The sequence below is a fragment of the Homalodisca vitripennis genome, chromosome X (assembly GCF_021130785.1).
Source record: "Homalodisca vitripennis isolate AUS2020 chromosome X, UT_GWSS_2.1, whole genome shotgun sequence".
Classification (NCBI taxonomy): domain Eukaryota; kingdom Metazoa; phylum Arthropoda; class Insecta; order Hemiptera; family Cicadellidae; genus Homalodisca; species Homalodisca vitripennis.
This window is the reverse complement of record NC_060215.1, coordinates 23,769,914-23,784,174: the sequence shown is the minus strand read 5'-3', so window position 1 is coordinate 23,784,174 and position 14,261 is coordinate 23,769,914. Positions and strand designations below refer to the sequence as shown.

Here is a 14,261-nt window from a genome sequence, read left to right as displayed (position 1 = left end):
TGATATACTGTGTGTCAATGAACATTGGTGTACCCAGGGTAAAATAGGATTATATGTACCTGATGGATATTTTCTAGCTGCTAGCTTTTGTAGACCTTCTCCCTACGGTGGAACTGCAATTTTTGTAAGATACTCTTTTCAATATCCATTTGAGGTGGTAAATATTGACACTTACTGTGAGTGCAAAATATTTGAAGCAGCCATGATTGCATCCAATGCTGTCAGTCTGATCATTTTAACTGTATATCGTACCCCAGATTCCGCAATTGACATTTTTAATGATAGATTATCTGAACTTTTGGACTTTATAACTAGTAACCCTAAATTCTGTAAGTTGAAGATTATTATCGCAGGTGACATAAACATTGATCCTAGAGTAAATAGTTTCACAAACTATAAAGTTCATCAATATGCTTAAGTCTTATGATTGCTTTTGTTTGAATTTCAACCCACTCGTGCGGAAGCGTGCTTGGATAATTTCATTTCCAATCTCCAATCCAGCTACTTATACTTGTAAAACCGTCCAACCTCACCTCTCCGATCACCTTGGCCTGCTGCTGAATTTCGAACTTCCAGTTACAAGCTCACAACCCCGTAATGCGGTGAAAAACTAACCTACAACTATAGACTTTTAAATTATGTAAATATTAATAGATTGAAGTATAGGTTAAGTAATATTAACTGGGCCATATATTTTCTCAGTAGCTAATGATCTTGAAAGTGCCTGTTATTCTTTTCTACAGTCTCTGTCATTGAGCCTTGATGAATGTTGCCCTCTAGTTACTAAAACTAAAACTATTTCTAGGCCTAGGCCTGCCAAAAAACTGGTATACCCCTTTCTTAGGAAAACTTAGGCTATTACTAGATTTAAGCCATCAAAAAAGCAAAAATGATCCTAGCCTGTTACAAAATCATAGGAAAATCAAGAAGTTTTATAAACAACAGATTGATATTGCAAAAAGGAATGCCAATGATAAATACATATTAGAATCTCGTAACCCTTGCAAAGCGGCTTGGAATGTCATCAATGCTGAAACTGGGCGTAGTTTAAAAAACAATTGTCAGTCTAAAACTTCCCTTTTCTGCCGATGACTTCAATAAAACCATTTTGTTAATATATATATAATAATATAAATAGTAGTAATGATAATGTAAATACAGCTAGTGCCATAGAGATATTAAAATCAACCATCAAGAGTCCTCAGGTATTGCCTTTTAAGTGGAGTTATGTTAACCCTGTTGATATTCATAACACTGTATGTAGGCTAAGTAACTCTAAGTCTGAAGATGTCTTTGGACTATCCAATTTTGTTTTAAAGAAAGTTACAAAGGAAATTTTGTATCCCTTGACAATTCTTATTAATTGGATGCTCAGTGTTGGTGTTTTATCCTAGATGTTTAAAAACGACTGTAACTGTGCCGATATACAAAAAAGGCGATAAATTAAATGTTAATAACTACTACCGACCAATTGCTTTGGTGCCTGTTGTGTCCAAGATAATCGAAAGCATTATTAAATTCCAGGTTGAACATTATTTTGAGCAGAATTGTTTAACTCTCATCGGAGCAATTTGGTTTTAGACAAAACCTCTCCACTGTTAAGGCTGTAGAAAACATTGTCTCCTATATTATTAATGGTTTTGAAAAACAAAGAAGAGATATGCACTTTATTGTTGGACCTTAGTAAAGCTTTTGACATTGTACCTCACTCAGAACTCATTGGAAAGCTTAACCATTATGGACTCGGAGATGTTGAACTATCTCTTTTTAGTTCTTACTTGTCTGATAGGTACCAGTTTGTCAAACTAAGTGGCCAGAACTCTGATCTCAAGAGAGTGACTAGGGGGGTTCCCCAGGGCTGTCCTGGGCCCCTTTTTGTTCGTCGTTCTTCATTAATGACCTCCCAAAATTTCTACCAAACAAGAGTATCTTATTATGCTGACGACACTACTTTGATGTGTTCTAGTAAACTTCCTGAGCTTAATCTTGTTATGATGGACTATATGAAAGAGAGATCCTACCTTTGGTTTACTGCAAATAGTCTAATAGTTAATGAGGATACGTCAGAGGAAATAATATTTAACCTAGGTGTCAACTCTGTAAATAAGTCTGTTAAGTTGCTAGGTCTCCATCTTGACTCAAGGCTTACATGGAGAGCACATACTGATGCCTTGTGTGCTCGTCTATGTAGAGTTATCTTTTTACTTAAGAAACTTAAACTTTGTACTAGTTGTAAATTTAGTTTTAAAGGCTTATTTTGATCTTTTTCACTCTCACCTTCTGTATGGCACCCTTCTCTGGGGTGGATCTAGTGGTGCTAAAGAGGTTTTCTCTTGTGCCAAAAAGAGGGCTGTGCGTACAATTTTTTAATATTAGCTATAGTGACACCTGTAAACCATATTTTATAGAATATGGTATACTTACGCTTCCTTCAATTCTTATCTCACAAATTTTTATCGTATGTAAAAGAAAACTTAGAATTATTTAATTTAAGAAGCTCAGTCCACAATCATTATACTAGAAACCAACATTCTATTGATCAGAACGGTTTTGCTAGACTATCTAAAACACACGATGCATATCTTTATTTAGGCGGTTAAAACTCTTTAATAAGTTACCATTAGTTGTAAGAGACATTTCATGTAAAGATTTTAAGAATTCAATGACTAAATGGTTAAAAGAAAAAGCTTTTTATTCTGTAGAAGAATTTTATTCCTGTAGTATAAGTGATTGCATTTTCATGTAAATTGTGCTATGTTGATTTTAATGTGTCATGTGATTTATAAACTGTTTTGTTGTAGGCTATTTTAATTTTAATTTATGTGCTCCTATATGTTGGTCATATTTATATATTTATTTAGGCCTACTAGTGCTATTCTAATGTTGTCAATACATTGTTATGTGGGATGACAATAAAGATTCTTAATTGTATCAAAATGGCATTTTAATGTACGTCTTTGTCTTTACAGTGAAAATTTTCAATTCATCTCAGACTTGTCCAAATTGACTAATTTATTTAAAAGGTTTTAAATTTTGCGAGTCTATTAATGTTTCCTGGCTATGACTTATATAACACTTGCCAATTTTCTCGGCAGTTGGGATAGATATTAAGGAAAAGAAACTCACTTTGTTATTTAGATTTATTTGCACAACATTTATAACTTAATTTCTCTGATTTTGCTTTGTTTTTTGTAAATTTATCTAATAAACGCTATATCCCATCGCCCTGTAGTAAATTTTTATTTTAAACTAATGATTTGTCTACGTCACTGTCAGGAGCATCTCTCCTATGTCCGCTTTGTTTGAGATTTTGCACAAGAAGAAAGAATACCAGATTGGGGTGTAGTGTCTAGGACAATGAGCCTCTCCACTCTCGATCAAATCAGCGTCCTCACGTTTAATTTAATCTAATTCGTTGTTATCAATTTGAGTCTTTTCTATTTACCCTAATTAATTATCTATCATTTTATTATTTAAATTTTCACAACATGTGCTTTCTGAGGACATTGTCTCTTCAGCACTCAATTTGTCCCAACACCCCAAATTAGCTTGTTTGCCTCATTATATTTAGTACTTTTAATAAAAAGATGAATTTTACTTGTGTTTGATCCAATTTAATTATTTGAATTTGTTCCCGTGTAAAGTTAATTTATTTTTCTACTATTAATTAAATAAAGCACAACTCCATCAACACATTTTTTTCACTTCACTGTTTGCCAATTCCCCGCAAATATTTGAATATCATAATTTGATCTGTCACAATTTGTGCAACCTTCAGATAAATAATTATGCCACCCTGTAGTTTTGGAGATTTCGTAATGATTTCAGTGTACTTGGCCTTTATTAGGTAGACAACAACAAGAACATGTTGGTAAGAGTCTTAGTGCATGCCCTATCATAGTAGGCGTAACATAGGCTGTGACATTTCTACAGTCCTATTTTACATATTTTTTTAAACTGTTACAAGGATGAGTTTTACTTTTTAAAACTATTGGTGAAAGAAGTTATTTTCATATAGAAGTCATCAATTATAAAGATGTTGTACTAAGTTAGTTGTTGGAATGAAGTATTTCTATCCCACCCTACATGCATGCATTCAGCATTTTAAAGATCTCATATGATTTCTCAGCTAAAACACAGAATTTGATCCAAAACTTCCGGCACAATAATCTTTTGATGAAAACTATCTAGCACACTACAGTAATTGAAAGTAGAGAAATCTCCCCATCATGAAACTTATGCTTGATTCTGGTAACAATTACCGGTACCAAGGAGCATTTTGATTCTGTCTATATTCCTATATAGAATGATGTTATAGTAGTAAAACTGAGTTTCCTGTAGTCTGTGTTCTGCAGAATAGTGTGACTACAGAAAATGGAAAACCAAGTTTATTGTTGCAAGATTTATATAAAACTTCATTTTTATATGAGAACAGGCTTTTCGATGTTTGACATTACCTCATTTTTATCACAGATTTTCAATAAAATTGCCTGGTAAGTGAAACAAAACGTAAGGGGTTTTATATTTTTTGTGAAAAACCACAAAACACTTCTGATTCACTGTGTTGTTTCCACTGTTATGTAACTGTGTTATTTACCATGTTCCACTAAACTTACCACTGTAGTAACTTACATAGTATGTAATTATTATGTAGTTAATTGCCTATATTTTGATAAGTAAGACATATATTATAAGAAACACCACATAGAGTAGACTCCCTTCTAGTGAATGACAACAGTCCAGTACACATAACGTACCAATCCTTGTAATACCAATCAAGCCAAATAAATTTCAAGGAATGCATTTTGGATTAAAACAAATATTTTAGCTCACTTGAATTTTATAATTAACAAATAAAATATAGGCATTCTATTTATAAGAAAATATTATAAGGAGTGACTTAATTACAACACGCTTAGTTAGTTGAGTTTCTAAGTAGTTAAATATTGTATAAATTATTGACTAAATGTTTAATGCGGACTAGTAATATGACTGAAATATCCATATAAACACTCACTAAACTACTACGTTACCTTGTCATGTAACTGATCTGCCTCAGTGCCACTGTCGGAGGAGATGTGCGTGCCAGCGGTCAGTGAAGAAGTGACACTTTCGTGACCGGAGCTGCACCCACTGCTGTCACCATCACCCTCCCCCTCGCCTACACTGGTGTGATCATGGTCCTTGGCCTCTCTCTCCACTCCTTTCTTCTGCAGCAACAGCTACAAATAAACAACTTACCCTTTAGTACAGTACCACAACATTTTATTTACACTTGGAATGGGCCTGGTTTGAAAGTACTCGATTTCAATATTGTTTTGGTTCCGCATCTCATCAATTGTTTGTTGATCTATGTATTTTTCAATTTATATTAAATGCACATGTTGTCACTTTACACATCATATAAGTTTAAACACCTTTGACTTCTGACGTGTTGCTATGGAAAACCTGTTCCGTAATCATTTGTGTTGATGAATACAAGTTATTACACTTGTTATTAGTAAGCATAAACGTGGTGCAAGTATTTTTAAGAATGTTTGTAAATACAATATATAACTAGAAATTCAAAAATTTAAACGCTATATTATTGGAAAAAATTAAAATAAAGGCATGTTGTTTCTTGAATAAAGTAACTAGTAAACTGACTTTTTATAATAGATAGGTTTTTTATTTATTTGTATAATTATATTTAATAAAAATTGGTGAAATTGTAGGGAAACAAAATATATTTCATAATATACAAACAAAAGTAATAAATATTTCTATTCTAGTACTATTTGTGGCAATGAGCTAATTTTATAAACATGTATATATTAGTAATTTTAATTCTTGAGTTTAAGTGGCCTGTGTCTGAATTACACCGTACTTGAGGAAGTTGTTGTGTAAGCAATGTTTCAACATGATATCAATCAGAACACTGATGATAGTTAAGATTTGTAATGGTTTTCACAAAAGAAAGACCAGTTATTTTGAATAATTTGATACCATACACATTTAAAAATGATGTTTTTTCTAAACTCTTACTACATGGTTCAGAGAGTTTCTTCGGTAAGGTAGAAATTTTATATCTGGTTCAAAAAATATTTTTACTTATGTTTTATGCAAAGTTTCGAAATAAAGTGGTTCTATAACTTTTAGAAAATGTCTCATTTAGCTGTGTTTGTTGAGGCAAGAAACAATTCCCATGTCACTCAGTTCATCTTTATTTGTTCTTTACCACAGTATCACATATGGTGATTAATTTGTGAAACTGAATTAAAATGAGATAAATATACATTGCTGGTCTTTGGACAATCAGTAATTTGTGTAATTCTGATCAACTGTACAACATATCAATAATGATATAAATAAAGAAAATATGAACTGTGATAAAAATATTATTTACGCAACTATGATAATTTGTTCCTTTGTTGAAATCTACCATCACAGCGATGATAAAGCTAACTGAAACCATTGTTGACAACTTGGAGGCAGGTAATTTCTCAACAGCAATTCTACTCGACCTAAGTAAGGCGTTTGATTGCCTCAGTCACGAACTCATCATTAAAAAACTAACACACATGGGAGTAAGCGAAACTGCTAACAAATGGTTTCAAAGTTACCTCAAGGGCCGACAACAGCTAGTAGAACTGAAGCACACACACAGAGGAATCACAGAGGAAATACGATCGAAACCTCTCCCAGTTCAAAGAGGAGTGCCTCAAGGGTCGGTACTAGGACCAGCACTTTTCATCTTGTTTGTTAACGACATGCCACAGTACCTAGGTGATTTCTGCTCCCCTTTAATGTATGCTGATGATACAACGCTTCTGTTGAATGGACAATCACCAGACGACCTAGCAGTGTCATGCTATGTTGCTCTAAACATGGCATACCAGTACTGCAATGGAAATGACTTGGTTGCAAACCCAAACAAAACCAGCCAGATAGCATTTGGAAGACGAGCATCTGAAGTCAAAGTTATACCAGAAGTACAAATGGAGACAAGTGTTAAGTTCCTGGGACTGACAATTGATGAGAAGATGACCTGGACACCACATATAGATTCCCTCTGCAAAAAACTTAACACCAGCATGTTTATGATCAAACAAATAAAATCCCTTAGTAACACGAAAACTGCTAGAACAGCTTACTTCTCTTTTTTTGAAAGCCAGCTGAGATATGGCCTTGCAGTGTGGGGTGGCACATCAGCCACAAATCTACAAAGAATTCTGATCATCCAGAAGAAAGCAGTCAGAGTCCTGGCAGACCTACAACACATGGAAAGTTGTAGAGATGCTTTCGTTAATCTAAACATTATGACAGTTGTTTCCCTGTACATATTAGAAGTAGTGTTACATGTCGATGGAGAATATCTGCCAAGAAATAGAGACATTCACAGTCACAATACCAGAAATGGCGCACTGTACAACCTCCCAGCACACCACATGAAGCTGTATGAATCTAAACCATCGTACATCGGAAGGAAATTCTTCAATAGGCTACCACAAGAACTGCAACACAAGAGAAGCTCCTTACTGAAAGCAGCGTTGAAGAAATGGCTATTGGACAGACCTTTCTATTCTCTCGAGGAATTCCTACAAGGAACATTCCAGAACTGACCCAGCCACCTCAGAATAAAAGGCCATTGTAATTGTTTAAAACGTTGACACCATTTGTAATCTTGATGATTATAAATAAAGATAATTCTGATTCTGATTCTGTTTTTATATCCATGCCTTTACATACACAAAGTGTAATTTCAACTACTTATAATAAATATAATGATATCAAAAATGTATTATTTATGCTAAGCTCTCCAGGACTGTTTATCTCCTAAGATGTCTCACGTGTGTGTGCACACTGATTATTTTAGAACGGCCTATTTTGCTTTCTTTCAATCAGTGCTCAGATATGGCCTAATTCTATGGGGAAACTGCAGTAGGATATCAGAAATTTTTATTATACAAAAGAAAGCCATTAGAATTATTGCATGTTGTGAACCATTAGCTCACTATAAACAAATTTTTATTGCCAATAAAATTCAAACTATATTTAATTTATATATATTTGATATTGTACTCTATATTCTGAAACATTCTGAACCTCTGCAGACATATAGTGACAGACATATGTATAACACTAAAAAAAGGGAAAATGTATTTATAGATTTATATAGACAAACTAAAACTGGACTTCTGCTATATTCTATATTTTATACATGACATGTGTTGATGCTTGTGTAAGCTTTATGGCAATAGATATTCTTATCACACACAAAACCTAGGAGAGATGTTTAGTCTGTGCAGTTACCTCCTGGTCTGGTGGACTGATGCCCTTGATCTCCTCAGGTTGAACTGAACCCCAGCCATATAGATTCAGTTGTGAGTAATAGTCTGGATCACTTGCCTTCTCCTAAACATTTCCATTTTACCAATCTTATATTGCAACATAGAGACTATTACATATACAGGGCGAGTCTGACCACCCGTGCAGTATTTACAGCTGTCTTAATAACTGACTTCCAAACTTTTTCTATCTCTTTTTCTTCCATTAATTTGGCCTCTCCAAATCTGTTAAAATTATTTTTAATTTTGAAAAAATGCCCTAAAGGGCCCAATTTGGGGGGTAGGGGTACTTTTTGGGGAATTTTCAAATGTAAACATGGGTCGTGTGATACATCAATTTAAAGGTCTTATTACACCGAACATTTTGGCGCAAACAAAATTTAATTATCTTTAAACCGTATGTACAGGGTGTACCAAAACGTTTTTGAAATAGGACTTTAAAATAAAGTACCGTGTTACCCTACCTACAATACGGAACAGCTCCAGATTTTTTTTCCTAACTTGCTATTGACCTATTTTTCAATGAAAATATGTGGTACGGGCATTTTTCACTGGATTTTCTAAATTTCCAAAATATTCAAAATTTAAGAACACAAAAAAAATCCTAACACTCAAAATTCTTAAATAGCAACATATAATAAATTTTATATCAAATAAAAGGTCTTTTTAAAACAAACTTTTTTTTGTATTTAACTTTTTTTCCCTATCTCTTACTGTTTCAAAATGGCAGCCGAAAAACTGAATTACGTATGTCTGTTTACAAAATGTAACAAATTAATTTTAAATTATATGAAATAAAAATATGTCCTTTAATTTTTAATTTGCTTAATAGCTCTGAATGACCTCTGAACTAGCCATAATCTTACCTTTCATTAATTTTGCTAGTAAAGGTGCTCGAATTTGTAGTCCGTCATTTGCTAAACAACAGTTCTAATCTGGAACTTAAGCTATCTACAGCTCGCAACCGCTTCTTCGTGGCTGATTGAATTTATAGCATTCCGGATTCGCTGCATCATATCTTCGGGTGTTGTCGGTCGTAAAACATAAACTAAGTCTTTCAGCCTACCCCAAAAGTAAAAGTCCATACAGGTCAAATCAGGGGATCTTGGTGGGTAGTTAACTGGACCACCTCTTCCAACACCATCTTCCAGGATATTGTTCATCAAGCGTTTGTCGCACGTTGTGCGTGGAGTAGTGAGCCGGAGCACCGTCGTGCATAAACCACATATTGCCAACAACTTCGTCAGGTACATCTATTAATAAGTTTAGGCAAGTGATTAATTAAAAAATTGTTATAAGTCTCTCCATCTAGGTGTCCTTCAAAGAAAAAAGGACCTACAATTCTCCTACCAACAATACCACACCAAGTATTCACAGTCCAGTACCTCTGGTTGTCAACCTCCTCGTATCCAGTGGGGGTTCTCATGAGCCCAGTACCTCATGTTGTGACGGTTAACTTCGCCGTTGCTCCGAAATGTAGCTTCGTCACACCATAGTAGATTGCGAAAAAAATGTTCATTTTGTAGCAACTTTTCTCTTGCCCACAAACAAAAATTCATTCTTTGAATGCCATCATCACCATTAAGTTCTTGGTGCAGGGACATCTTGTAGGGATGCATTTTATTGTCTTTCAGGATCCTCACCACTGAACTTTGACTCATACAGAAATCAATAGCTATTTCTTCTGGAAGAATCATTTGGGTTTAGTTGCACCGCCAGCCAATACTTCTGGTGCCCTATCACTTCTTACAGGCCTTGCAAGCGTTTTTTTCCCTTATTGCTGTCAGGCTTGTACCTGTCCTGTTTCACGAACTCGAATAGCAAAGTCTTTGAAAGGCCATTCGTGACTGAGGTTCTCTATTTGGAAACCGTTCGGCATATTACCCTCGCAGAAGCCACATAGTTTTGAAAACATTCGCCTAACACCATTAGCATATCGAATGCCTCTGCATTTGTGTACGGCATTTCGAAAAACCACAAGCTGTCCTTAACAGCAGACACCAATGAACTGACTAAGGGTAGCCTTATCACATTTGTCAGATAAAGATGTCTAGCCAGCTTACCGCAAGTGATAAGCCTGTTGAGGGTGGTACAAAGTACCTTTCTAGTCCAAGACTGCATTGAGATTGTGCATACATGAATCAATGTTATCTTTAAAAGATAACATGGAAACTACTACAAAAATATATTGGGCCACATTAGAAAATTAAAACATGTTTAATTTTGGCCTGATTTCATAACAAATTCTGTTTATTTAATCACAAAAACCTGTTTGTTCAAATAAAAATAATTTGTTACATTTTGTAAACAGATATACGTAATTCAGTTTTTTTCGGCTGCCATTTTGAAACAGTAAAGAGATAGGGAAAAAAGTTAAATACAAAAAAAGTTTGTTTTAAAAAGACCTCTTATTTGATATAAAATTTATTATATGTTGTATTTAAGAATTTTGAGTGTTAGGTTTTTTGTATTCTTAAATTTTGAATATTTTTGAAATTTAGAAAATCCAGTGAAAAATGCCCGTTACCACATATTTCATTGAAAAATAGGTCAATAGCAAGTGAGGAAAAAAATCTGGAGCTGTTCCGTATTGTAGGTAGGGTAACACGGTACTTTATTTTAAAGTCCTATTTCAAAACGTTTTGGTACACCCTGTACATACGGTTTAAAGATAATTAACTTTTGTTTGCGCCATAAATGTTCGGTGTAATGAGACCTTTAAATTGATGTATCACACGACCCATGTTTACATTTGGAAAATTCCCCAAAAAGTACCCTACCCCCCAAATTGGGCCCTTTAGGGGCATTTTTCAAAATTAAAAATAATTTTAACGGATTCGGAGAGGCAAATTATGGAGAAAAGAGATAGAAAAAGTTTGGAAGTCAGTTATTAAGACAGCTGTAAATACTGCACGGGTGGTCAGACTCACCCTGTATAAGATGTGTACAGATTGGAAAATATAAACTATTTTCAGTATTAAAAACAAGACTTTTTTTAAAATTACACAAACTCAAGTGCATTATGTCCATAATTTAATATGATTAATTTACTCTTTACTGATAGGCATTCAAACAATATGACTTACGAGTTTTGATGAAACATTATTTTAAACTTAAATAAACATTCTATGATAACAAGTACTACTACTGAGAATAGAGTTTATTACAACTGATGATGCCATAAAATTGCCAGGTGATCAGAACTCTCCTATACCATACCCACTAGGATTTCTGAGCCCATAATACAATTCTAAGCCATCTAGAGGTACGTAATATGGCTAATACTGAATGATTCTGTCCAATGCTACCTGCAAGATATCATTCAGTTTCTTGCAGTGATAATACGTCAACAAATGAGCCGAGTATACATAAAAAAGAATGATGGGAGAATGGGAAGATATGATGAATATTTTTCAATCATAAGGTGTATAGCATTAATTTAACTTTAGGAAACTTTGTAATTTTTCTAAAACATACACATGATTATTTGACAAGAGCTTTTAATCAACAATGAACTTTAAGACAACATAAGACTTAGCTTAAGATTTGGCTGTACTGGCAGGAATATTGATTTACACCCATACAGAAGTTGTTATACTTCTAAACTTACAATCTTATTTTTTAGTTTAAAATAATTAATTGGTGATGCCTCATTTTAGAGATATGATTAATAAGTAACCAGAAACTTTTTATTTTTCTGACATATTTCTTCTTCTTTTTCTAAGAGATGGCCTATTGCCACGCACTTAAGCCTCAGGGGCATTTTGTGCACCGCGGAAGTATACCATGAGTCCATCCAGTTTACAGTTTCAGCAGTTCAGAGTCCAAAGCCTTTAATGCTGTCTGGCTATCTGTGAAATGCTAATCGTCTTACTCCTACAACGCAGATGAAGATTTTCATGAGCACACTCCATAATGACTTCTGAATGAAAGCAACCAAAACAAATCAGTGTAATGTACTTTAGTAAATGACTGTTCATGAACTTTATTGATGAGCAGCTCTGATGAGAACATTTAGAATCTAATAATAGAATTTAAGAAGTTACTATTCTAGTGTTATAATTTTCAACTTGTACCAAACAATACTGTCATTGTTGGTATAAAGTATTGTATCGACTCTCCTTCTTATTCTGTTTGATAAGATACTCACAAAGGACATACACAAAACATTGAACCCGTAATTCCAATCAATTTATGAGACTACCATTGCAAAGTCTATAAAAAAAATCAATGAAACTTCCTTAAATAAAGAATATTGTCTATTGTCTACAGATCAGTGGCCCATGAGGACGGGCAGGATAAGACTGGCCTCTCTAGTAACCTATTTCATTAATATGAAAAGCTGTTAACATTATGACCTACAAAAGGAGCATGTTTTTATTAGATCCATTAGAATGAAGGAAACGGGATTTTTCTGGACATTTGCAATCGTTTAGTGAAACAAAAAATTAGTAACACTACGTTTCGAGATTTGCAATCTGATCTCTTCTTCGGGTAAATAACTAACCTAATGCATAATTACAAACTAGATTAAATTAAATAAATCATACCTAAGCGTTGTGGCACACCTAAGTCAGGAATCACAACCACCATGTTGTGTTAACTTCACTAACTCTAAAACATGCACTTAATAAAAGAACTATAGACAACACCAGGGTGGTTGGCCTCATTTTGCTATTGGCCTTTGGTCAGTCGTAGGTGGTTGGTAGACGAATGCAGACATATTGTGACCTGTATTCTGTAGTTCAGTTTTAATGATTATTGTTGTGTATAGTTCTTTTATTAAGTGCATGTTTTAGAGTAAGTGAAATTGACACACAACATGGTGGTTGTGATTTATGACTTAGGCGTGCCACAACGCTTTGGTATGATTTGTTTAATTTAACCTAGTTTGTAATTATGCATTAGGTTAGTTATTTACCTGAAGAAGAGATCAGATTGCAGATCTCGAAACGTAGTGTTACTGATTTTTTGCTTCACTAAACGATGGCAAATGTTCGGAAAAATCCTGTTTCCTTCACAATCCTTCCATCGTCAAAAATGAACTTCAAACATCCATTAGAATCTTATAACAAAGTATATATATCAAAGTTACTTACAATCACAGGTGCCAATCCAGGAGGCAGCTTTACTTCGACAGTTCGCATCTGTTCGTATCTTTCCCACAGTCTGTGTCAAACAATTATTTTGTAAATTTTTAAAATATTGCTTAACAATTAGAAAGAATTACAATGAAACTAAACTCAACATTTACAAGGAATAAAGCCTTAATGTTCACTAATTACAACCAAAATAAAATCATGCATGTTGATTTTACCTGTAATTGCAATAATTTAATGAGACTACCATTGATGGAGTTTATAAAAAATATGCTCAATGAAATCTCATTAAATAAAGGCATGGTCCCAGTTGGTCAGCCTGGAATTGAATAGAGAATATAACTTGTTATACATCTTTTGTGACCATTTCCTAATTGAAGTAGTATGGTGATGTGAATTTCAATAACCACTAATTTCATACTATCATATAAGAACTTATTTATGCAGCACACTTCTTTTTATTTAAAATATTGTACAGATAAATTTTCAAATAATTATCTTGGAAAATAAATATTTTTTTCAAGTTCTGATGAGACAAATACAACTCACCAGAATCTTAAACTCACTTTTACTCATTTCTACTTACATAAAAATGCTTACCCTTTTCCTGATATTTAGTCTGTATTATAGTTTATAAGCACAATTATAATAAGATAAAGATTACTAAAATTATAAAAAACGTCTTAATAAAAAAAACTATTTTGACTAACATTAAAATATTATTACGTTAACATTGCCAGCACAACACAACATAAATCAAGGAGAACAAACTAATTTATGGAAATATAAAATTAAGGTAATGGCATTACAAAACAGAACAACAAGAATACCGTTC

The 14,261-nt window shown here is 33.6% G+C and overlaps 1 protein-coding gene across 3 annotated transcripts in view; it reads right to left on the bottom strand.

The window, feature by feature from the left end:
* The window catches only part of LOC124368784 (cytokine receptor), a 98,377-nt gene that overhangs the window by 8,473 nt on the left and 75,643 nt on the right, over positions 1-14,261 (bottom strand). For 2 of the 3 annotated variants that reach the window (XM_046826153.1, XM_046826155.1), the window contains 3 exons: positions 13,427-13,496; positions 8,293-8,394; positions 5,034-5,222 (listed from right to left, as the gene is read on the bottom strand). In XM_046826153.1, coding sequence (XP_046682109.1) covers positions 5,034-5,222; positions 8,293-8,394; positions 13,427-13,496 — 361 coding nt within the window. The remainder of the gene's footprint in view (positions 1-5,033; positions 5,223-8,292; positions 8,395-13,426; positions 13,497-14,261) is intronic. The other variant, XM_046826154.1, reaches the window with a different exon arrangement.